General features: G+C 34.6%; 1 protein-coding gene and 1 pseudogene across 6 annotated transcripts; one reads left to right on the plus strand and one right to left on the minus strand.

Moving 5' to 3' along the window:
• Positions 1 to 15,618, plus strand: part of LOC122035345 — a 40,888-nt pseudogene extending 25,270 nt beyond the window's left edge.
• A 3,167-nt stretch (positions 15,619 to 18,785) lies between these two features.
• On the minus strand, positions 18,786 to 24,915 carry LOC122034284 (putative disease resistance protein RGA4). 6 transcript variants are annotated; one of them, XM_042593465.1, is made up of 6 exons: positions 24,664 to 24,914; positions 24,544 to 24,567; positions 24,254 to 24,422; positions 19,908 to 24,013; positions 19,219 to 19,280; positions 18,786 to 19,145 (listed from the first exon to the last, which is right to left on the minus strand). In XM_042593465.1, the coding sequence occupies exons 4-5, from the start codon at positions 24,000 to 24,002 to the stop codon at positions 19,254 to 19,256; spliced, it is 4,122 nt and encodes a 1,373-aa protein (XP_042449399.1). In that variant the 5' UTR covers positions 24,003 to 24,013; positions 24,254 to 24,422; positions 24,544 to 24,567; positions 24,664 to 24,914; the 3' UTR covers positions 18,786 to 19,145; positions 19,219 to 19,253. The 6 variants fall into 6 exon arrangements, with proteins under 6 accessions (XP_042449399.1, XP_042449398.1, XP_042449401.1 ...); XM_042593464.1 differs by lacking the exon at positions 24,544 to 24,567 and having other exon boundaries at positions 24,254 to 24,370; XM_042593467.1 differs by lacking the exon at positions 24,544 to 24,567 and having other exon boundaries at positions 19,219 to 19,271.
• Between the last annotated feature and the right edge of the window lie 397 nt (positions 24,916 to 25,312).

The following is a 25,312-nucleotide window of genomic DNA, read 5'->3' on the forward strand; positions in this document are numbered from 1 at the left end:
GCTTATATCTTGACCTAGAGACATCGAAATTTGATAAAACAAGTTTCTATGCATTCGTATCATTAATTTGATCGTAAATATGTCACCATCCATATTTTTTAAATAATATTTTAAGTGATTCAAATTTATAATACCAAATTAGGTCAAATTGGAATTAAAAAATGCCAAAAATAAATATATTTGGTAATAAATATTTTTATGGATATATTTACGATCAGGACAATGATACGAACGCATAGAAATTTATTTCATCAAATTCCGATGTCTCTAGGTCAAGATATAAGCTTTCGGTCTTTGATTTAATGTAATTTAAATTAAATTTAGTTTTGGGACGAATCCTGGATTCGTCCCAAAATTTGGGACGAATCCAGGATTCGTCCCAAAAATTTAATTATCTTAAAAAAAAAAACAAAATGGGACGCCTCATATACGGACCTAGAGACATCGGAATTTAATGAAATAAATTTCTATGCGTTCGTATCATTGTCCTGATCGTAAATATATACATAAAAATATTTTTTAACAAATATATTTATTTTTGGAATTTTTAATTCTAATTTTACCTAATTTGGTATACAAAATTTAAATAAATTAAATTATTAATTAAAAATTATGGATGGTGACATATTTATGATCAGGGCAATGATACGAACACATAGAAATTTGTTTCATCAAATTCTGATGTCTCTAGGTCAAGATATAAGCTTTCGGTCTTTGATTTAATTTATTTTAAATTAATTTAAGTTTTGGGACGAATCCAGAGATTCGTCCCAAAAATTTAATTATCTTAAAAAAAAAACAAAATGGGACGCCTCATATACGGACCTAGAGGCATGAATTTGATGAAATAAATTTCTATGCATTCGTATCATAGTCCTGATCGTAAATATATACATAAAAATATTTTTTAACAAATATATTTATTTTTGGAATTTTTAATTCTAATTTGACCTGATTTAATATCAAAAATTTAAAGAAATTAAATTAATAATTAAAAAATATGGATGGTGACATATTTACGATCAGGGCAATGATACGAATGCATAGAAACTTGTTTCATCAAATTCCGATGTCTCTAGGTCCATATTTAAGTTTTCAGACATTAATTTACAACCGTTCACTGCGGTCTTTGATTTAATTTATTTTAAATTAATTTAAGTTTTGGGACGAATCCTGGATTCGTCCCAAAAATTTAATTATCTTAAAAAAAAAACCAAAAGGGACGCGTCATATACGGACCTAGAGACATCAGAATTTGATGAAATAAATTTCTATGCGTTCGTATCGTTGTCCTGATCGTAAATATATCCATAAAAATATTTTTTACCAAATATATTTATTTTTGGAATTTTTTAATTCCAATTTGACCTAATTTGGTATTAAAAATTTGAATCACTTAAAATAATATTTAAAAAATATGGATGGTGACATATTTACGATCAAGGCAACGATACGAACGCATAGAAACTTTTTTCATAAAATTCCGATGTATCTAGGTCCATATTTAAGTTTTCAGACACTAATTTACAACCATTCACTGCACAACACCTTTTTAGTTAATAGCAACCTATATATGTATTAAAAAATATCTACCTAGAGACATCGGAATTTGATGAAACAAATTTCTATGCGTTTGTATCATTGTCCTGATCGTAAATATATACATAAAATTTTTTTTTCACAAATATATTTATTTTTGGAATTTTTTATTCCAATTTGACCTAATTTGGTATGAAAAATTTAAATAAATTAAATTATTAATTAAAAAATATGGATGGTGACATATTTACGATCAGGGCAACGATACGAACGCATAGAAACTTGTTTCATCAAATTCCGATGTCTCTAGGTCAAGATATAAGCTTTCGGTCTTTGATTTAATTTATTTTTAATTAATTTAAGTTTTGGGACGAATCCTGGATTCGTCCCAAAGTTTGGGACGAATATCTGCATTCGTCCCAAATTTTGGGACGAATCCAGAGATTCGTCCCAAAAATTTAATTATCTTAAAAAAAAAAACAAAATGGGATGCGTCATATACGGACCTAGAGACATCAGAATTTGATGAAATAAATTTCTATGCGTTCGTATCGTTGTCCTGATCATAAATATATCCATAAAAATATTTTTTACCAAATATATTTATTTTTGGAATTTTTTAATTCCAATTTGACCTAATTTGGTATTAAAAATTTGAATCACTTAAAATAATATTTAAAAAATATGGATGGTGACATATTTACGATCAAGGCAACGATACGAACGCATAGAAACTTTTTTCATCAAATTCCGATGTCTCTAGGTCCATATTTAAGTTTTCAGACACTAATTTACAACCGTTCACTGCACAATACCTTTTTAGTTAATAGCAACCTATATATGTATTAAAAAATATCTACCTAGAGACATCGGAATTTGATGAAACAAATTTCTATGCGTTTGTATCGTTGTCCTGATCGTAAATATATACATAAAATATTTTTTCACAAATATATTTATTTTTGGAATTTTTTATTCCAATTTGACCTAATTTGGTATGAAAAATTTAAATAAATTAAATTATTAATTAAAAAATATGGATGGTGACATATTTACGATCAGGGCAATGATACGAATGCATAGAAACTTGTTTCATCAAATTCCGATGTCTCTAGGTCAAGATATAAGCTTTCGGTCTTTGATTTAATTTATTTTAAATTAATTTAAATTTTGGGACGAATCCAGAGATTCGTCCCAAAAATTTAATTATCTTAAAAAAAAAAACAAAATGGGACGCGTCATATACGGACCTAGAGACATCAGAATTTGATGAAATAAATTTCTATGCGTTCGTATCGTTGTCCTGATCGTAAATATATCCATAAAAATATTTTTTACCAAATATATTTATTTTTGGAATTTTTTAATTCCAATTTGACCTAATTTGGTATTAAAAATTTGAATCACTTAAAATAATATTTAAAAAATATGGATGGTGACATATTTACGATCAAGGCAACGATACGAACGCATAGAAACTTTTTTCATCAAATTCCGATGTCTCTAGGTCCATATTTAAGTTTTCAGACACTAATTTACAACCGTTCACTGCACAACACCTTTTTAGTTAATAGCAACCTATATATGTATTAAAAAATATCTACCTAGAGACATCGGAATTTGATGAAACAAATTTCTATGCGTTTGTATCGTTGTCCTGATCGTAAATATATACATAAAATTTTTTTTTCACAAATATATTTATTTTTGGAATTTTTTATTCCAATTTGACCTAATTTGGTATGAAAAATTTAAATAAATTAAATTATTAATTAAAAAATATGGATGGTGACATATTTACGATCAGGGCAACGATACGAACGCATAGAAACTTGTTTCATCAAATTCCGATGTCTCTAGGTCAAGATATAAGCTTTCGGTCTTTGATTTAATTTATTTTAAATTAATTTAAGTTTTGGGACGAATCCTGGATTCGTCCCAAAATTTGGGACGAATCCAGGATTCGTCCCAAAGTTTGAGACGAATATCTGGATTCGTCCCAAATTTTGGGACGAATCCAGATTCGTCCCAAAATTAATTATCTTAAAAAAAACAAAATGGGACGCGTCATATACGGACCTAGAGACATCAGAATTTGATGAAATAAATTTCTATGCGTTCGTATCGTTGTCCTGATCGTAAATATATCCATAAAAATATTTTTTACCAAATATATTTAGTTTTGGAATGTTTTAATTCCAATTTGACGTAATTTGGTATTAAAAATTTGAATCACTTAAAATAATATTTAAAAAATATGGATGGTGACATATTTACGATCAAGGCAATGATATGAACGCATAGAAACTTGTTTCATCAAATTCCGATGTCTCTAGGTCAAGATATAAGCTTTCGGTCTTTGATTTAATTTATTTTAAATTAATTTAAGTTTTGGGACGAATCCTGGATTCGTCCCAAAATTTGGGACGAATCCAGGAATTCGTCCCAAAGTTTGGGACGAATATCTGGATTCATCCCAAAATTTGGGACGAATCCAGAGATTCGTCCCAAAAATTTAATTATCTTAAAAAAAATAAAATAAAATGGGACGCCTCATATACGGACCTAGAGACATCGGAATTTGATGAAATAAATTTCTATGCGTTCGTATCGTTGTCCTGATCGTAAATATATCCATAAAAATATTTTTTACCAAATATATTTATTTTTGGAATTTTTTAATTCCAATTTGACCTAATTTGGTATTAAAAATTTGAATAAATTAAATTATTAATTAAAAATTATGGATGGTGACATATTTATGATCAGGGCAATGATACGAACGCATAGAAATTTGTTTCATCAAATTCTGATGTCTCTAGGTCAAGATATAAGCTTTCGGTCTTTGATTTAATTTATTTTAAATTAATTTAAGTTTTGGGACGAATCCTGGATTCGTCCCAAAGTTTGGGACGAATCTTGGATTCGTCCCAAAATTTGGGACGAATCCAGAAATTTGTCCCAAATATAGGGACGAAATTGGGAACAAAAAATATTTGTTCCTAAAAACCCTAGATCTAATTCCCAACCCGATTCTTTTTCCCTTCTCTCTTTTCTTTCCTCTCTCTCCCCCGTTCCCCCTTCTTCCCATCTGCGATTTCCAGGTTTCGGCCACATCTCCGACCGACGACGGCGTGATCTACGACGATCGGCGGTGGAAGGTTTTCGTTTGGTAAGCAAAACGCTCTCGGATCTCTCTCTCTCGCCGTCGCGGGACTCCCTGCCGGCGCGGGCTGGCCGCGGGCAGGCGCTGCCTGCCGCCGCAAGGAGCTGCCTGGCCGCGGGCAGGCGCGGGCTGGCCGGCGTGTGGCTGCCCGCTGCTAGGCGATGGCTGGACGGCGTATGGCTGCCGCTGTGCACCATTTTGGCAGTTGGCTGGACTGTTTATGCCTGTCGCCGTGCACCATTTTATCAGTTGTTTAAGTTAATATTCAAAAATTACTGTCTGAATTGATAATGTTCTTTTGTGCAGGTCTCATTTTGGCGTGATCTCAGTGTAGTTGAAGACCTGTATTTGTTGACTTCTTTTCGGTATTCTTAAGTTCGTTATTATGCATTTACTTTGTATATAAAGTTAGCTTTAAATAATTTTATTATAGTTGATTAATTGCGTTCCGTCTTTTTAATTAGCTGTTGTTTTTTGTTTTGTCTTCAATGATAAGATTTATGTATAGTAACTTTTAATAATGTTTAACTAAACAGTTGAATTCAGGTAAAATGCAGAATGAGCGAAGTTGGATGTATAACAAAAATTTGCCTAATCGTCAGGGGTTAACTCCTGAGTTTATCACTGGACTGAGGCAATTTTTAAATTTTGCATCTACTCAAGTTATGTATATGGATGGCAAGAAGATAAGGTGCGCGTGTAGAAAATGTCACAATGGGAAATTTTTACCCACCGATAAAGTTGAAGAACATCTTTGTAGATTTGGTTTTACTCTCAATTATTATAATTGGACAAGTCATGGCGAACCGTTCATATCTGATGAGGATTATGGACGGAATTTTCAAGCCTCTGCTAGTGGGGATCAGAGTTATTATGAACAATTCAATCCATATCAGAGGATGGTAATTGATGCAAGTTGTCAGAATTATATTCCCGAGACGCTTGGTGCAAGTTCTAGTTTTCCTCCAACAAGTGAACAAATGTTTGCCACTAATACATTGCCGTTGGAGGAGCCTGATGTACCAGGTCTGGATGAAATATATTACAAATTTCAAGAAGTATTGAGTGCTGCAAATGAACCATTATATTCCGGTTGTGACAGTCAGACTAAATTATCTCTCACATCCAGATTATTAAATATAAAGGCAGATCATAATATGTCGCAAGATTGTTTTAATGATGTTGTTCAAGCGTTTGACGATACATTGCCACGTGATCACAGTTTGCCTCTTGATTTTTACAGTATGAAAAAACTGGTGAAAGATTTAGGTCTTCCAGTTGAAAGAATTGATGTTTGCAGAGATGGTTGTATGCTATATTGGGGAGATGATGCAGAAGTAGAGGTTTGTAAATTCTGTAATCAAGATAGGTATAAGACAACCAGGAGTCAACAACGACGTAAAGCACACAGCCAATTGTTTTATTTACCTTTAACTCCTAGGTTACAAAGATTGTATGCATCAAAGGCAACTGCGGAACACATGACTTGGCATGCAACTCATCAAACAGAAGAGGGTTTAATGTGCCATCCATCAGATGCAGATGCTTGGAAAAATTTTGATAGAACATATCCAGATTTTGCAAAGGAGACTAGAAATATTAGATTATGTCTATGTGCTGATGGATTTGCTCCGTTTGGTAAATCAGGAAGAAATTATTCTTGTTGGCCAGTTATTTTAACGCCGTATAATCTTCCGCCTGGGATGTGCATGAAAACACCTTATATGTTTTTAACATTGGTTGTACCAGGTCCGCAAAATCCAAAAAAGTTAATAGATATTTATATGCAACCTCTGATAGCAGAACTTAAACAACTATGGGATGAAGGTGTTCCTACATACGATGTTCATTCTAACCAGATGTTTATACTGAAGGCTGCTCTTCTTTGGACCATAAATGACTTTCCAGCTTATGGTATGCTATCAGGTTGGAGTACTGCTGGGATCTTGGGATGCCCAATATGTATGGAGAGATCAAAGTCATTCAGATTGAAACACGGAAAGAAACCAAGTTATTTTGATTGTCATAGGCAATTCTTACCAACAAATCATAAGTTCAGAAAGAATAAAGATGAATTCACTAAAAATAGGATCGAAAGAACACTTCCGCCATTGAGATTGACTGGTTAAGATATTTGGTACAGAGTGCATCACTTTTCCTCTGTTATTGAACAACCATATGGTACAAATTATGAATATGGGAGTACACATAAATGGACTAAACGAAGTATATTTTGGGATTTACCGTATTGGTTTAGTCATTTGATACATCATAATCTCGATGTAATGCATATTGAGAAGAATGTTTTTGATAATCTGATAAATACTGTGATGGATATCACCGGAAAAACAAAAGACAATCTCAATGCAAGAAAAGATATGCGACTCATATGTAAAAGACCCACTCTTGATGTCGATGAAAATAGTAGAGGACCAAAGCCAAAGGCAATTTATACATTAAATAAGGATCAAAGACGTGTCCTATGTGAATGGTTGAAATCTTTGAAATTTCCAGATGGGTATGTCTCTAATCTTGGAAGATGTGTTGATATGAAAGAATGGAAGTTAATTGGTATGAAAAGTCATGATTGTCATATCATAATGCAAAGACTGATTCCTATTGCTTTTAAGGAACTCTTACCACAATTTGTATGGGGAGCGATTACGGAGTTAAGTATTTTCCTACATGATATTTGCTCAACAGTTTTGAAACGTTCACACATGGAGAAGTTAGAGAGAGATATTCCAATCATTTTGTGCAATTTGGAAAGAATATTTCCACCCTCTTTTTTTGACTCCATGGAGCATCTTTTGGTTCACTTGCCATATGAGGCCAAAGTTGGAGGACCCGTTCATTTTCGGTGGATGTATCCATTTGAAAGGTAGAGTGTGTTATTTGTATAATTCGAATGTTTGAATGAAAAAAAAATATTTCTACTCCTGGATTATTTATATATATATATATATATATTTAATATAATTTTATATATCTTCAACAGATTCTTATATCATTTGAAGAAAAAGGTGAAAAATAAAGCACGAGTTGAAGCCTCTATTGTTAATGCATACATTGTGGAGGAAGTCACCACTTTTGCATCATATTATTTTGAACCTCATGTTCAATGCAAAAGGCGAAGAGCGGGCAGAAATGATGAGGGTCCTATTGATCCAAATGTTACCTCATTTTCAATTTTTAACTACCTTGGTCGACCAAGTGGACCATGTAAACAAAGATACTTAACTGGTAAAGAATGGCGAGCAGCCCAAACATATATTTTACTAAATTGTCCAGAAGTATCATCATATTACGAGTAAGTATATATTTTTATTTTTATTTCTTTATTTTTTCAATTATTTGTGTAACAATATGTTTTTTTGAGTAGGATATTTACCAACTTATATTCTGAATTATCGGCACAAGAGTTCGATCGATTTTGTGAAGAAGAATTTGCTGCATGGTTCAAATCATATGTAAGTAAAAATCTATATTTGTGTGATACATATGCATACTTTTAACAATTTGTGTTTTGACCTTAGGTTCAAGCTAATCAATCTCACCTTGAACAAGAATGGCTAATCCATCTATCATGGGGTCCAAATTCATACGCACTTGGCCAGCATATTTCATAAATGGATATAATTTTCATACTCAAGACTATGGAATGGGCAAGAATACCATGAATAGTGGGGTGTGCGTATCGTCATCCAATGAAGGAGGTCCAAGTAATGATTTTTATGGTTTGTTGGATGAAATTATAGAAGTAGAATACCCAGGACCACAAATGCAAGTTATATTATTTATGTGTCGCTGGTTTGACCCTGTTAGAGGGATGAAAGTGCATCCACATTATAATTTAGTTGAAATAAATCATAAGAGATTTTATAAGAGATATGAACCATTTGTGTTGGTACAACAAGCAATTCAAGTATTCTATTCTTCATATCCGAGTTTGAAACGCGATAAGATTGATTGGTGGGCTGTTTGTAAAACTAAAGCACGAAAAAAAATTGAGGCACGTTGGGAAAACATTGCATATCAACAAGAGGAAGTTTCAAACACCTTTCAGACTGAGGAATATATTATTTCAACTTTACGAGATCCCAACGGTGTAGTAATCAACGTAGATAGAAGTGAAATTGATGATGATGATGATGATGATGAGGAGGAGGAGGAGGAGGAGGAGGAAGAGGAAGAGGAAGAGGAGGAGGAAGAGGAAGAGGAGGATGAGGATGATAATGACAATGATGACTTTGATTTTTGATGATGGGTAAGTTTTGTTAGCTTATTTAAAGAAATTTCCCATATTTTATTGTATATACTGTCTCTTTTATAATTTGATTTACTTTATCTGTTAACACATTGTATTTATTCCTACAGGTCATCAGAGGTCACATTTCATAAATTTCCCCTCCATCCTTTTCCATAATCTTTACATAAAAATGGTAAGTTTTTAATTATCCTTTGTTATGTATTAGATCTGTAATTAACTTTATTAAATTGTTGAAATTTCCAGCATATATTTCGACGTGATGGACGTAGACGGCGACCACAGGACCAGACACATCCATCACCTGCCAGTGAACCTAATCCACCCCCTACTCAAGCAGGCCCATCCCATGTGTCTTCTCCACCGGCATCATATTCTCCTGCCAGTGTACCTATGCCACCCCTTCATCAGCCGGGCCCTTCTCATGTACCTTCTGCACCGGTTTCATATTCGCCGCCACAAGTACCTTACCCAGAACAGTTACCTGTCCACTCAGATCCTCCTGACTCAGCAAGAAATTCATTTGCTGAGTTTAGGAATGATAGAGCCCCTTTAGTCCCCATCGGTGATTCGTAAGTACTATAAAATATTTTATTTGTTAGATCTATCTTAATTATATAATATCATTATTTTGTAATTTAATGCAGCTTTGAAAATCCGGTACAAGTTGTTCGAGAAATAAATAGGATCGTGAACAACCATTGGGGAGGGGATTCTTTGACATATTCAAGCACTCCACCAGCCACAAAACAACTTTGGTGGAGCGAGTTCAAAGTAAATTTTCTTAACTTTACTTCAATTTTACAGTGATTATATAATAAAATAAATTTCTATTTCAGCGCTTAAATAATTGGGACCCGAATGACGAAATGGAGATACGAAGAATATTTAAAAAGAAATGTGGCGATCACATTAGACATGTATTAAGTCACGCAAAGAGTCGGCGGAAAAAACCAAACTTCATCACTGAAGAAAATTGGGAGAGGATCACTCTATTTTGGGCAACGGAGGAAAGTAAACAAAGGAGTGACCTGAATAGAATGAATCAATCTCACAATTCTGGTGACTCAAGTGCTATATATGCGGGAGGCTCCATTAACATAGATGAGCATAGACGGAGAATGGTAATAGTTTCACTCTTTCACAAATTTTTAATATATATCAAATTATTTCGTTATTTGAAATAATGTTTTTTTAGACTAAGGAGACAGGGAAGGAGCCTTCTTTCATTGATGCTTTCACTCGCACTTTTAAAAAAAAGATAACACATTGAGTGGGGCGAGAGCAAAAGCAGTCAAGGTTGGAATTAATTTTTATTTTACCTTAATATATGGTTTAAATTTAATTATTTACCTACCATTATTGTCTTAATATTATATGTGTTTCTATTATATCTAATCAATATCGTATGTGTTTTACAAAACAGGAAAAATATGATCAACTCGAGCTAGCTCAAACATGCTCACAAGCTGGCATCGATAGAGGAGTCCGTTGGCAATAATTTGAGTTTATGGTTAGAGGCCAGTGGAGGACCAAAAGGGGGAAGGATATTGGGGATGGGTTCCTTGAGTAGAACCCAAAGATTAGTTGGAACTTCTTCCTCCACATCAGCACTTACGACCCAAGTAAATACCTTGACTGATGAGGTTAGTCATCAAGGAAATAATTTGCAAAGAGACCAAGAAAGGGTGCAAAGAGACCTAGAACGGGCTAATTTGGAGAAAGATATTAGAGAAATGCGCCGACAACAAGAATTTATTATGCAACACCTTCAGTTGAGCTCCGCTCAATGTCAGAATCCTCCCAATGATGACGATGATGATGCCTACGATGATAACGATGATGGCGGTGATGATTTTTGATAATTTTAATAATGTATGATGATTTTTTTTTCTTATGTTTACTGCTTTACACATTAATCAATGGTTTTTTAACTTTTCAACTCTGCCATTTGTAGGTTAAGTCTGTTGTCTTCTTGCACTGTTCCACTGTCAATGTATGAGATGACTTATCTTTGACGTAGACTAATCTATATGATTCTTAGTTGTGTACCAGTAACAAAATTAAAGCATAATTAGGCAATATGAATGAAGTCTCTAATACTCTGACTTTATTTTTTTCCTGATTTGATAATGTTGTTTGTGCAGGTCTCAAGTTGGTCCGATCTCAGTGTAGTTGAAGAAAATTGTATTTGTTCACCTCTTTTCGGTATTCCTAAGTTCTTTAATATGCATTGACTGATCTATATATAAAGTTAGCTTTAAATAATTATGTTATAGTTGTTTAATTATATAAAGTTAACTTTAAATAATTATGTTAAAATTAACTTTAAATAGTTGTTTAATTGTGTTCATTCTTTTTGATAAGTTACTCTTTCTTGTTTTGTCTTCAATGATAATGATGCATAAAAGTTCTGAATTTGATCTATGTATAGTTTCAAAACTATATAGATACATAAAAGTTTTATATTTCATCTAGAATTACATTACACTATTCTAAAATTCTTTACTAGATAACGATGCATCCTCCTACCTTAATATTTTGTAAAGAGTTGTTAAAAATGTGCTAAAGTTATTCATATGAAATTGTCAACTAGTTAACACAATGAAATGAACAATTATTTTAAACATCCTTTAGTTTACATTAAATATCAACCAAAGACAAACCTATAAATTCAGCAAATTAAAATGAAAAATAAAGTTAACTAAGTGAGAAAATTTAAACCCTAATATCATACTTCACAATATCTCTCTCTTTTTCTCTATATGATGTGTCAATTATATTAGGTTGTATCGTAGTTACGATACATGTACTTAGCTTCAAAATAATTCTTATAATTTTCTTTACCGTTGTTATGACATAGATGATTCATATCGTTGGTAAATATGACTTTTATTATATTTAGGGCTTTTATTAGAATGTTTAAGGAATTTCATATTTATGTTTTGTTTCCAATTATTCTTTTTACATGGTCATATCGTATAATATTTACAATCTTTCTTGTTAGACATGATCTAGTTTATTTGTTTGTTGTTATGTAGGCAAAAGAGATTTGATGGGGATCAAAGATTTTGTGGCTCATGAAGATGACTATATGTATTCTTAGTGTTGTTGGTTGGATGATGGATTTATAAAACATTGGGTTGTTGAACTTTGTATCATATTTTCTAGTAGCTTGAACAAGATGGATATTGTAAACTTTGTTGCAAACTTTATACTTCTTGAATTATGAGTTGATCGATGTGTTGAATGTTAAATTTGTATGTGTTGAATGTTAAATTAGGATGTGTTGAATGCATATTATTTGTTATTTGAATTTGGTTTGTATGTATTTGGATTGTATTGCAGAAAGAGATTGAAGCTGGAAAAAATTATTTGAAATAGGGACGAATTTGGCAACGAAAATTATTTGTCCCAATTCTATCGTAATTTGGGACAAAATTATTTTCGTCCCAGAATTCGTTCCAGATTTTGGGACGAATTTTGGGACGAATCCACAAAATTCGTCCCAAATTTCGTCCCAGAATCTGGGACGAATTGTGGATTCGTCCCAAATTTCGTCCCAGAATCTGGGACGAATCCACAAATTTCGTCCCAAATTTCATCCCAGAATTTGGGACGAATTCTGGGACGAAAATTTATCTGGTGTGCAATGAACTTGGCAAGTTTTTGTTGCGAAATTCGTCGCCAGTTTTGTAACAAATTTATTATTCGTTGCAAAATTAGGAACAAAGATGGCAACAAAAATAATTTTGTCACCGAATTTGTCCCCAAATTCGTTGCAATATTAGGGACAAACTTGGCAACAAAATATAATTTGTCACCGAATTCGTCCCCAAATTTGTTGCAAAAATCAAGACAATTTTGGCGGATAATTTATGTAAATTCGTCCCTAAATTTGTTCCTAGGTTTGCAACAAAAACAGTTTTCGTTGCAAATTTCTATACTTTTTTGCAACGAATTTGGGGACGAAAATTTTTTTCGTCGCCAAATTCGTCCCCAAATTTGCAACAATCCATAATTCGTTCCAAAAGTTGGCATCAACCATTTTGGGACGAAAAAATTTTCGTCCCAAATTTTGTCGCAAAAATTTTTGCAACGAATTTTTTTTCAAAATTCGTCCCCAATTTTATCCCGAAATCCTTTATTTTTTGTAGTGGCCGGAGACTAGAATGTACCGTTGGATGGCTCCGTAAGCCAATAACTTTACCTATCTTGGAATCTTATTTTTCATTTCTTTTTGGAATTTTTATTGCTACATGATATAGTTTTTAGATAAAAAATAAAATTGGTATTATCTTGTAAATTGGTTTCTCTTTCTTGAAAATTGTTTGATTTTCTTGAGGCCAACATTTAGGAGATTTGAAGTTACTTTGTAGGTCTAGCCGTTAATGAGTTTTTTACTAGACAAAAAAATATGAAACATATCGATTAATTGACCTAAATCATCACCCACTACAAGCACACTTTTCCATGTTCATGTATTTAATTTGGGTGTCCCTTCGAGACGGTCTAGTGGTTAGCGCATGAGTTGTTGTCATCATGAGATCTGGGGTTCAGATCTCGACAAAACTGAGGTAAATGTCTCCCTTATATGTTAGTCATTATTCCAAAGGCTAGTAGTCGCCCGTGATTCACCTCCTCCGTGTTGATCCTGGAACGGGTTGGCGGGGGCGTTAGGGGCGAGCGTAATCATCTTTTACCACCATGTACTTAATTTGGATTGCTCTTAACATAGAGCAAAAAGTGCTAGAGCTTATGAGATATCAATGGGTTTTCATCAAGTAGAAAATTTATTTAGCAAAACAATATCTGACCTATCAATTGTGCGGTGAGGTTTACATTTTTTTTATTCGATTGTGATTTTAGTTTTTATTTTTTTTGTTTGTGGTTTGAGCTAAAGTAAAATTCTTCATATTAAATCTAGTAATTGTTCTCTTTCCTCATACATTTTACGAGATATCCTGCCAAACTCTAGTATGGCATCTACTTGTTTCATCTCTGAAGTTGGTCAAATATTTCTTATTGTCTAGTTGCCCGAAATCGACTAGAATAATTTCGTAACTTCTGATCATTCTGGTTATAACTTTATTTCTTGACTGATAGACTGGATACCTAGCTGTTGTTATTAATAAAACGCTCAACATGCCATTTTAGTATATACCATATGGGTAATATGTTTGCAAGAGCAAGTTCTTATGATCAAGATGCTTCTTATGGGAAAACTTTGCACTATGTATATTTTCAATAAATGTTAGCCAATGATTGCAATTGCAATAGTTTTTATTTATCAATTATTCTGCAAACCCTAGACAGCCTCAGGTGGAATGATGTTAATCTCTAATTTGCGGTTGATCTATCGAGTTTTGCTACGCACAATTGGTTGAAGCAAACGTGTTGTTTCTTGTCTATCTTTGAAGAAATAGTGTTTCATTACCTTTGACCATCATATGGCAATTGAAAAATTCAAATCCAAGAATACACAATCTGCTCATGTCAATCTTGTCTGAACCTACTTGGAGAAGCATTTCTATTAGAAAAGACCATAGTAAGAACTTTGATCTCTGTTATTGTGTAAAGTATACTTTTAGGGTTTAGAGTTGTATTCCTCTGCAGCAGATTTCAAATATTTTAGATTACTGGCATCCATTGCAAGGAGATGGCTCGTTGATTGTTAAAGAAAGGTTCATATTTAGTCATATATCCTCTACACATAGCAATGTTTTAGGAATGCATATATGCATTGCCTAAGATGAACTGTGAACATTTTCTCCTGTTTGGGCATCGGAAAATCATTGCCCCTTCTTTTGAGTGTACGATGTTAAGAGGATCTTAAGATTTCTTCTTAGCTATTAGAGATTCAAATAGTACTTGCTATTGCACCACATACAAAGAACTGAAACATAAAAACATGATGTAGTTTTTCTTACATGATAGTGCATTTAGTTCGTAGAGTAGATTTGGCAAGAAATATAATAACTATTTTCACAAAATGGAATGGATATGTATTCCTTTGAAAAAGAGTTTGTGTTTTGTTTTCGTTGCAATCTTTGGTTTGAAAGTATTATATACTAAAGAGACGAGAAATGGAATTCCATTTCTTTGAACTATGAACTATATCGAGAGGTGATACTGATCCATGAACTATGAAATGGCGCTATTCCGTCTGACCTTTTTGGATTCTTGTCTGCTGTTGTAGCTTCTAATATCTTCCTTTTGGCTTGCAGAGAAATGATCCAGCACAGACCATACTGGATTCTTGTCTGCTGTTGTAGCTTCTAATATCTTCCTTTTGGCTTGCAGAGAAATGATCCAGCACAGACCATACGATCATAAAGTCGATGTTTATAGCTTTGGCATTGTATTATGGGAGCTCATAACCGGTATGCTCCCTTTCCATAACATGACGGCAGTACAAGCTGCTTTCGCCGTCGTGAACAAGGGTGTTCGTCCAGTCGTACCACACGATTGCCTTCCCGCTCTCGGGGCAATAATGACACGCTGCTGGGATGCAAACCCCGACGTGCGCCCTTCCTTCACCGAGGTAGTCGAGATGCTGGAGGTCGTGGAGACAGAGATAGTGAGTACTGTCCGGAAGGCGCGATTCATGTGTTGCACGTCGGAGCCGATGACGACGATGGACTGAGTTTTGAAACAGGATGATGAAAAGTGCCTATGTACTTATGTTGTCACAGGGGACTTCTGGTTGAAGCAAGAGATGTTTTGGTATTTTCAGATAAAAATCTGGTTTGTTATTTGCACTTTTGTCATGTTAAAAGTATCACATAATCATTCACATATCCTTTTACAAATTCAATTGATTAGTTTTAATGTGTTTACGCTTGTGTCACATATTCTTTTATCACACTAAACAAACTGATCATGCTAATTCCAACAGTAATGTCGATAATAAAACAAACCTCAAGATGTGATAATTGAGCATGAATACACATAAAATTTTCAACATTTATTTGGTTTTAAATAGAATAAGAAGGAAGAGCAGCACAATTAGCAAACAAATGTTGAACATAAAAAGGGTAATCCATTGATACTAAAGCATTTTGTAATTCACTTACCAGATCAGCATTTTATAATTCACTTACCAGATCAGCTCTACTTTCCTCCAAAGTTTTATCTTTATCCATGATGTCTGCTAGTGTGCAAGGTTTTTGATCTCCACTAAATTCCTTCATGACAACATTAAAAGATTTTATACGGTGTCATCATGATGTGTAAAATCATGATATGGATAGTAGGATCGTATGACCTTGCAATTTGGATCGACCCTACGAGTTGAATGTACTCTTAGAGTGACTCTTGTTTCCATTACTAACCGAATTAGCTGAATTTTATATGGCTAATCATGCGACCCAACCTTGTCTCCATGTGATACGACCTTGTTTCAACGTGACACGGTCGGACATTGTCTCAACATGACACGGTCATGTAGCCTGTTGGCATAAAATCGATTTATTCAATTTAACTAAATTACAATTTAAAAATTAAAGCCGAACCAAATTATTCAAAATAATTGATATTGCATTTAGATGCAAATATAATTTGTAGAAGGAAAATGCAATAATCGTCATCTAGGGTCAGCGTTAGTGTAACTATTTAGTAAAAGATCTCAATTCTTTTCCATATCTCATATCATGATACGAGGAAATAAATCAGAAAATCGAAACAAGCCATCACATAAAAAAAAAATCTTTATGTGGATTTAGTTAAGAATCGATCCTTATTTAATTCTATAAATCTACTTTATGGTGATTGTTTGGCTATATCCTAGGGGCTTGATGCTAGCTCAACTAAAAAAAAATAATAAATCTAATTAGTCTCATTGACTAGTTTTGGGGTGATCGGCCTAGTCTCACAGAAGTTTTCTACCAACCACCAGGGTAAATCGGAAAGCACACGCATCAGACAGTCTAGAAGTTCAGCATCTTTTGGTTGCGCTCCCTATTTAGAGAAATTTTTTTTATAAATACACTATAGCTGAGGATCGAACTATGAATACCTATGTAACAATCTGAATATTCTACTATAATACCTTACCCTTAGCCCCGAAGACTTGGCGCTAGCCCAACTACCTCCGAATACAGCTGGTTGGAAATGTTAATGCGATAAATATATTTGGACGTGAATAAAATTTGTAGAAAGACAATATTCAATAGGGTCAATAATTTTAATTGGGCCGTTGGCAACCAAAACTTTCACCAGGGCAACATAAACAATCTTGAACTTGCTGCTGTCTAAGATCCCATCCTTCATATTTAAGCCAAGTTACCGTGAAATGGAAAGCATAGCAACATTTGTTTTCTCGGCACCAGTAGATGTAGAAGTATATTTTCAAGTCTAAATAGAGTAGCTTCATACACCTTACTTTGCACTCTATTAAGTTGGTTCATCCTTTGAAGTGTGCGTTGTGCCCAGCGGGGTAAGTATGACAACGACTATTTATACTACTCAATAAAAATACGGCAATTTATCAAAGAATACATGCATGTTTTCAAATTGAACAAAACGTATACTATACTTTGGTAATTCTTCTATCAAATCTGACTATTTCATTCTCTTTTCTCTACCCTTTCTCATTCTCTTTCTCTTCTCTTTACTCTATTCTCTTCTATTTCCTCTTTTTTTTTTCTTTTTCCTCTCTCTTTTATGCATGCATGCATACATAATTATTGTGGTACTGTCCCCTCAGGGTGATGCGATGATTGAGACATAAGTGTTGACATATAAAGTCTTGGGGTCAAAACTCGAAGCATCCGAGCATGTCTTTTCCCATATCTTAGCCACCTGTACTAATGGCTAGTAGCCGCCCATGATTTATTTTCTCCGTGTTGATCTAGGGACGGGTTGAAGGAGACGCTGGGGGAGAGCAAATCACATCAACACTCCGATTTAATTTCATATCAGGTCTAACGTGAGTTTGATATGGAATCATATCATATCCAAGTTGAGATTTAATGCTGATTTTTCAATAGTATTTTAACACATCCGGAGAATCCTAAATAAGCAATGGAGAAAATCGTTGGATTCCTTGCAACCTCAAAAATCACATGACCTAAAATGAGTCCAATTAGACCAGTTTAGGTCCATCAGTGAATTTCGATCGAAATTCATTTGAGGTCCTGTGGATTTCTGAAGTTTCAAAGATCCAACGATGCTCTCCATTCCTTATTTCGACTGAGATGTTAAAATGCTATTGAAAAACTTAACATTAAATCCTAACTTGAGCATGATAAAAGACATAAAAAATGCTAAAAATCGATAGAAATTGTTAGTGCAGTTGAATAGCTCGTGAATGTGGATAAAGTACAAGTAATCAAATAAAAGCATATACATGTATCATTTCAATGATCATCACAAGTTGAATGTTAATTTAAAAGTTTGTAAGAGCAAATACATTGTTGGAAATCCTTATAGATTTGTTCGAATTAGTAATAAGATAAATCAACCGAAGTGATTAAGTTTATCAACACGAGGAGAGGAGGAGAGAAATTGAAGAAGATGCAGATGCACTTCATATATAGTCTCTGTTCATATATTTAACCAGAAGCTAACATTATTAGCTTGTAGGTTCACAGATAAGAATGGAAGAAAGTTTGATCCTAATTCTTAGCAGCAAAATCTGCTCACTATTGAATAAGAATCTGATAGAGGCGATCAAGAAAGATTAGTAATTGAATGATTTGGCTTAATCAGCATGAAAAGATGTATATTACTTCTGGGATTGATGGTATTTTCAGGACTATATGTCACTCTGCAAAGATTTCAAGAGTTCCAGAATATGCACAAGAAAATTAATTTACCATGAAAACAAATAATATAAAGTTCGAAATAGAAAAATGTTCAACCACACAAGATGAATGTTCAACCACACAATTGTTCAACAAAAAATATAACAGCTCCTATGGTCAAATATTGGAAATTCTTATAGATCAACTCCAATTACTACTTAGACAAACAAATTGGAGTTATTAAGTTTCTCAACTTGAGGAGTGGGGAGAAAGCTTGAGGAAGCTGTTGATGCGCTTAAGATACAGTCTTTGTTCATATATTTCATCACAAGCTACAATGCTTGTAGGCTCGGTGACACGAGTGGAAGAAAAGTTCGATCGTCGGCTAGTTCTTGGTAGCCATATTTGCTCACTATTGAATGTGGATCTGATAGAGAGAGTCAAGAAAGATTAGCAATTGAAATGTTTTTGCTTAATCAGCATGAGAAGATATATATTACCTCTAGGAATGATGGTGCATATGGTGTTGTTCTTTTCAAGAGAATAAGACATCCTGCAAAAACTTCAAGAGTTCGAAAATGGACAAGAAGATTAATTTGCCATGAAAACAAATAATATAAAGCTGAAATAGATAAATATGCTCGGAATGATCTTATTTCTTAAAATTTAATAACATCTGAAGCAGTGGTATTCAAATTGTTCACACATGCCCTTAATTTCCCAAGAACACCATCAAATTTCAGTAATTCTTTTGCAACTTTAACAGAAGCATCAATCTCTTTGGAACTCAGATGGGTTTTAGAAGAAGTGTGGCCCTTCTAATGAATACATCAAGTAAATCAATTGTGTTTTAAAAGTGTCGAAAATACAACACCCAAGGTGAGTTTATTTTCAAAATGAATGAAAATAAAAACTTAAAACACAGAGATTGGTCTTTTTATCATCATGTGGAACTCCAAAGCTTACTACCGACACAGTTGCAATTGACTCGAGCTTGAGGTGAAACGTGTAGAACACAAAATAAGCAACATAAATAAAGATTATTAAATAGCTCAGAGAATAAAATGGAGACGAGCAATTTGAGAAAAATTAGTCCATGGCATGGTAAGTGTTAATGAGGTGATTCAATAAGCAAACACAAAATGCAGTATGAACAAAGTGGTGATATTCCTTGTTAGCATTAACGCACCTTGGCCTTGTCCTCTTTGACCGCTGTAATCTTAATGTGAGGGATGTGCTCGATGTTAGGCCAGTCCGGACCGATGTTCTTTTGGCAACGCTTCTCAAGTTTTGCACTGCATCCATGAATCGTCAGTTGCTCCAGTGAGGCAGGCATCCTGGGTAGTGACTTGAGTTCTGGAGCAGAAGATATACTAAGAAACTTGAGTGATGAAAAACTCTCTAAAATTACGGGTAAAGATTGCAGATGAGGCATCTTTTCCAAGCATAAATTTTCTAGAGACTCCTGACATTGCAACAACCACTCCTCTATCTCAGAAGGAAAACAAGTGATTTCCTTTTTGATATAAAGGGTCTTTAGCTTTTCTGGGATCGGCAAAATGGGTAGATAGAAGATGTTGTCAATCTGAATTTTTTCAAGTGAAAGTAATGTTCCCTTCTTTATCTTTGTTGCACTTTGTTCTGTTGTTGCTGCAGGATTTTGTACAGTGGACAATGTTGTAGTGTGTAATTTGGGGCAGTTGTAAATGTACAATTCTCTGAGGGAGATAAGTGCCGTCAATGACTCCAATTTACATAATTCTTTACAATTAGCAATCCACAATGTCTGCAACGCTGTCAAATTATGCAGATAATCTCTGTTGGGAAGAGACACCAAATGATTGCACTTTGATATATCCAAACTTTTGAGGGAGGTAAGCCCTTGAAGGCAGCAACCCAACGACTCTTGTGAAATCTTAGACGTTGAAAATGTTAGGGATTCAAGTGAGGATGGAAGGGTGCTAGCAGCTTTATTACTCGTAGAGTGGTCAAAAATTGAGGAAGATGATGCCGCATGCTTCCTTGTCTTGTCTTTTAAAAGTTGCTGTGACTCAACCTCAGCAGTGAGGAATTTTGGACAATTATACATATATAGATGTTTAAGAGATTTTATAATATATACGCCTCCAGGTGAAGTCAAGTCTTCACAATCACAAATATACAAGCTTCGAAGTGTAGTGAGATGTTCCAGCTCATTTGTTAACGGAAGTGATGTCATGCCCTGTAAACGACTTAATGACAATTCAGTGAGCAAAGTAAGACCTCGTAGATAACTTGCCAAATCTTCGTGTTTGTTAAGAATTTTAAGTTTGAGTTTTTTCAGTTCCGACGGAAGGAAATTACCATCCTCTTCACCAATTGATCCAATATCTACAATCTCAGAATAGTCATCCATTTCAAGGAACTCGAGGGACATCAATTGTTGAAATCCTTCAAATGTCCTAGAACCATTAGAACACTTGTAGAACCGTGGAAGAGCTTCTAACCCCAATTTTTTCATGCAAAGATTCTCTATAGACAACGGAAGGTCCGGAATTTTTTTTAGTTTGGGACACTTTTCAATTTCAAACCTTTTGAGACGAGGGAACCATTGATAGTCATCCGCACCATTCCATTCCTCCAAGAGGGGAAGATCCCGAAACTCAAGTTTCTCTAAAACCGAAAATTGTTTGTCCATCATATCTGAGGAGTGACAACCCAAACTTCTTATAACTTTCATGTCACTCAATTTTATAAACTTAAGGCAGGGCAACTTCCATAGAGGGGGCAGCTCTTCCAAATTTGTACAATTATATAATTCAAGAGATTCAAGCCGAGAAAGAGATTGAGTATTCATCCACGGTGCAGGCCTACCACCTTTATACTCTCTAATGATGAGTTTTCTAATTGTGGGAGGGGGTTGTAGAGCCGCCAGAACCTCCTGCTGATCATGGCCAAGATTACTACTTGCTTCATCCAAGTCTGGCTTATACCAATTCAATTCCAAGCTTGTGAGATGACTTTTACTGACCAAGTCGACGTTATTGGCCTCTTCAAGACGGTGCACATTAGAAAGTTTTGCAATAGATAATTGGCGGAGATTATCCATATTCATCAACTCATCAATTCTATATCCGGGTTCTATGCCCACAGTGAAACATAATTCTTGGAGGCATGTTAACTTTCCTACTTCAGCCACTGAGAAAAGTGCATTCTCCGGTACTCCATATAGATGTCTTAAGTTTCTCAACTTGCTTGTGTCTTTTGCCAGAATGCCACGGTATCCAGTTAGAACTTGTAAGAAGTAGAACTTAGAGATTGATACTGATGGTGGTAGAGCTGTAATTTCAAGAAATCGTAGTTTTACAAAGTCACTGATGCTTTCAAAATACTTATAAGGCCTAATAGTCAATACTCGAATTCTCCTCGGTGATTTACAAGCATCTCGAATAAAATCATCCAATTTTTGAGAATCTCCATAATATTGTTCTATCCGAAGAGTTCGCAAGTTTTTGAATTTGCACACCATGTTAGCTAGATCACCGAGTTGAGCATCTATACTGGTAATAGATATAGATATATGTCGGATGGCATTATAATCACAAATGTAACTGGGAGTGTCATGCACAATTCGACAACATTCATAGCGCGAGACATGGCGAGAAAGACCGTTCAACATATCATGCATGGTGTAAAAGATGACTTCTAAAGCATAAGGTGCAATGTCCTGGTGAAATGCACTCCAATTGTTTGTATGAACATCAAAGAAAGATTTGTTGCACAACATATCAAAGCAATAGTTAGCTATGTCCTCATCTGAACCCTCCTCTGATCCATCTGAGTAAATTAGGCCTGCTGCCACCCATATGCACACTAACTTTTGCTTTTTGAATGTGTAATCTTGAGGAAATATGCTGCAATAGGAAAAGCACTGCTTCAAGCGCGGTGGAAGCATCTTGTAACTAAGTGTTAGAGCCGGAATGAATTCATAGTTGTTTAAATCTTGTGGCATTTTCCATAATTCACTTCTCGAAATGCTCGTCCAATGATCTGCTTCCAGTTTATTGTTCAACGCTCCTCCAATTGACTTTGCTAGAAGAGGCACGCCATGCAATTTCTCCACTATTTCTTCACCAATTTTTTTAAGTAGTGGGAATCCATTTGGGTCTTGATCGACAAATGCATGCTCGTAGAGCAGTGAACGACATTCATCCTTTGGTAAGCCCTGCAATGTCATTGGCTTCATTGTGCCCCCTTTGATTATCTTTGAGACCATCTTTGCGACTGATTCTAATCTAGTTGTTAATAGTATCCAACTACCTTTTTGGCCATGTAGCAATGGAATACATAATTTCTCCCACTCTGTATGATTTTTGTCATCCCAAGCATCATCCAGGACAAGTAAAAATCTTTTAGAATGTAACTTATCCTTGAGCTTCACTGGCATTAGTTCAGATGGCCCAGATTCAGATTGTCCAGTTGAATACTCCAGAATTTTCTTCATAAGATTTGATGCATTGAGATTAGGTAAGGAGTCACATACCCAGATTTTGACGTTGAAGTGTCCCTTCTTCTCCTTTTCAAAATGATCAAAGACTTGTTGAGCGAGCGCAGTCTTGCCCATACCACCCATCGCTACCAAAGGAAGGCAATGCACATTTTGACTGGTCTGAATTTCAGATTCTTCTCCCAGCAAATACTGAATGATTTTCCCTTTTTCCTCCTCACGTCCTTTGAATGATAATCCAGGCAAAGAAGAGGTGATCCTACTCTGATTAGACAATGTTAGACTCTCCTGCTCCTGCTGCATTTGTCCAGTGCCGATGCCACTTGTTGGCGTCACCAATGCCCGAAATGTCTCAACATATGAAGCAGATGTTTTCAAGTTCTCTACGCATGTCCTTAATCTCTCCAGAACATCATCATCACTTTTCAGAAATCTTTTTGCAGCTCTAAAATAAGGGTCAATAATTGTAGAAAGCCTACTTTTGTCACCATCAGATTTCTTCTCCAGTTCACGATATTCCAACTCATCCAGCACTTCCTCAGCCTCGTCGATGTCATCCCTGAACTGCCACAACCACTTGATTAATGCTGGATTATGAGATTCATACATAGTTAATTTATCTTCAGCATAGCCAACAACTGCTTGGATCTGAGGAAGTAAGCGTTTGAGATTTTGCAATTCTTCTTGCAAGTTAGCTTTCCAGTAGTACTGATCTTGCACATACGTACTGACTTTATCAATTAATTTATCGATGACTTTTGCACGAGCACGATCCAGTATTGGCGAGACTACGTCCATAGCTGCTGTTACTGCCCAACGATTTTAGATAAATTAGATGACAGTATTCATAATCATCTTTTGTCTATTAAAAAACACATAGTAGCTGGGATCTCACAAACAAATCTGTAATAGCAACAAAAGCATATAGTATACATGAGATCTTAGAAGCAAATTAATCTGTAATAGAAACAAAAAAAACAAAGAGGAATATATCATCACATATGTTTTGCCATAGAATAATAAATCAAGAAGAAAGATGGTTTAATTACCTTGTTGAAGCTGAACAGAGCTGGAATGCTATCCTGATAGACGTGATATCCTGATAGATGTGAAGAACCAAGAAGACCGGTTAATCTGTCTTTGCAGTTGTTGAATGAATGCTAGATCTGTGTTCCAACATGGACGTCAAGATCACTAATTTTTACTCTTGGAGTTTTCCTATGATTGAAGTTGAACAGAGCTGAATGGTATTCATAATAATCTTTCGTCTATTAAAAAGCACATAGTAGCTGGGATCTCACAAACAAATATGTAATAGAAACAAAAGCATATAGTATACCAGAGATCTCAGAAGCAAATTAATCTGTAATAGAAATAAAAAAAAAAAGCAACAAAGAGTAATATATCACATCTGTTTTGCCATAGAATAATAAATCAAGAAGAAAGATGGTTTAATTACCTAGTTGAAGCTGAACAGAGCTGGAATGCTATCCTGATAGATAGATGTAAGCTGAACAGAGCTGGAATGCTATCCTGAGAGATGTGATATCCTGATAGATGTGAAGAACCAAGAAGACCAGTTAATCTGTCTTTGCAGTTGTTGAATAAATGTTAGATCTGTGTTCTAACATGGACGTCAAGATCATTAATTTTTACTCTTGGAGTTTTCCTATGATTGAAGTTGAACAGAGCTGAATGGTATGTCATCGATGGCCCCAGCTTTACAATTATTGTCCTTGCAGAGTTGAAGTTGAACAGAGCTTAATGGTATCCAGCTAGACTTTACACTCATTTTCCTTGGAGTTGAACAGAGTTCAATGGCATCCAGCTAAACCATCGGCCCCAGCTTTAGACTTATCGCCCTTGGAGTTTTCCAATGATTGATGTTGAACAGAGTATTCAGTTAGACCATCTCCAATGCACATCACCAAATTTGATACAATTTTCACACTAAAATGGTGCTATTTCAACACCAAACACTATTTCAACTCCAACCCATCATCATCATATCACACCAAAAAGAAATATTCTTTAGAATATTCTATAATTCTTATTAATTTTTTTTATATGATAATTATTATATTTAAAATTAATACTTCTTAATATTT

Source organism: Zingiber officinale, chromosome 11B (assembly GCF_018446385.1).
Source record: "Zingiber officinale cultivar Zhangliang chromosome 11B, Zo_v1.1, whole genome shotgun sequence".
Classification (NCBI taxonomy): Eukaryota; Viridiplantae; Streptophyta; class Magnoliopsida; order Zingiberales; family Zingiberaceae; genus Zingiber; species Zingiber officinale.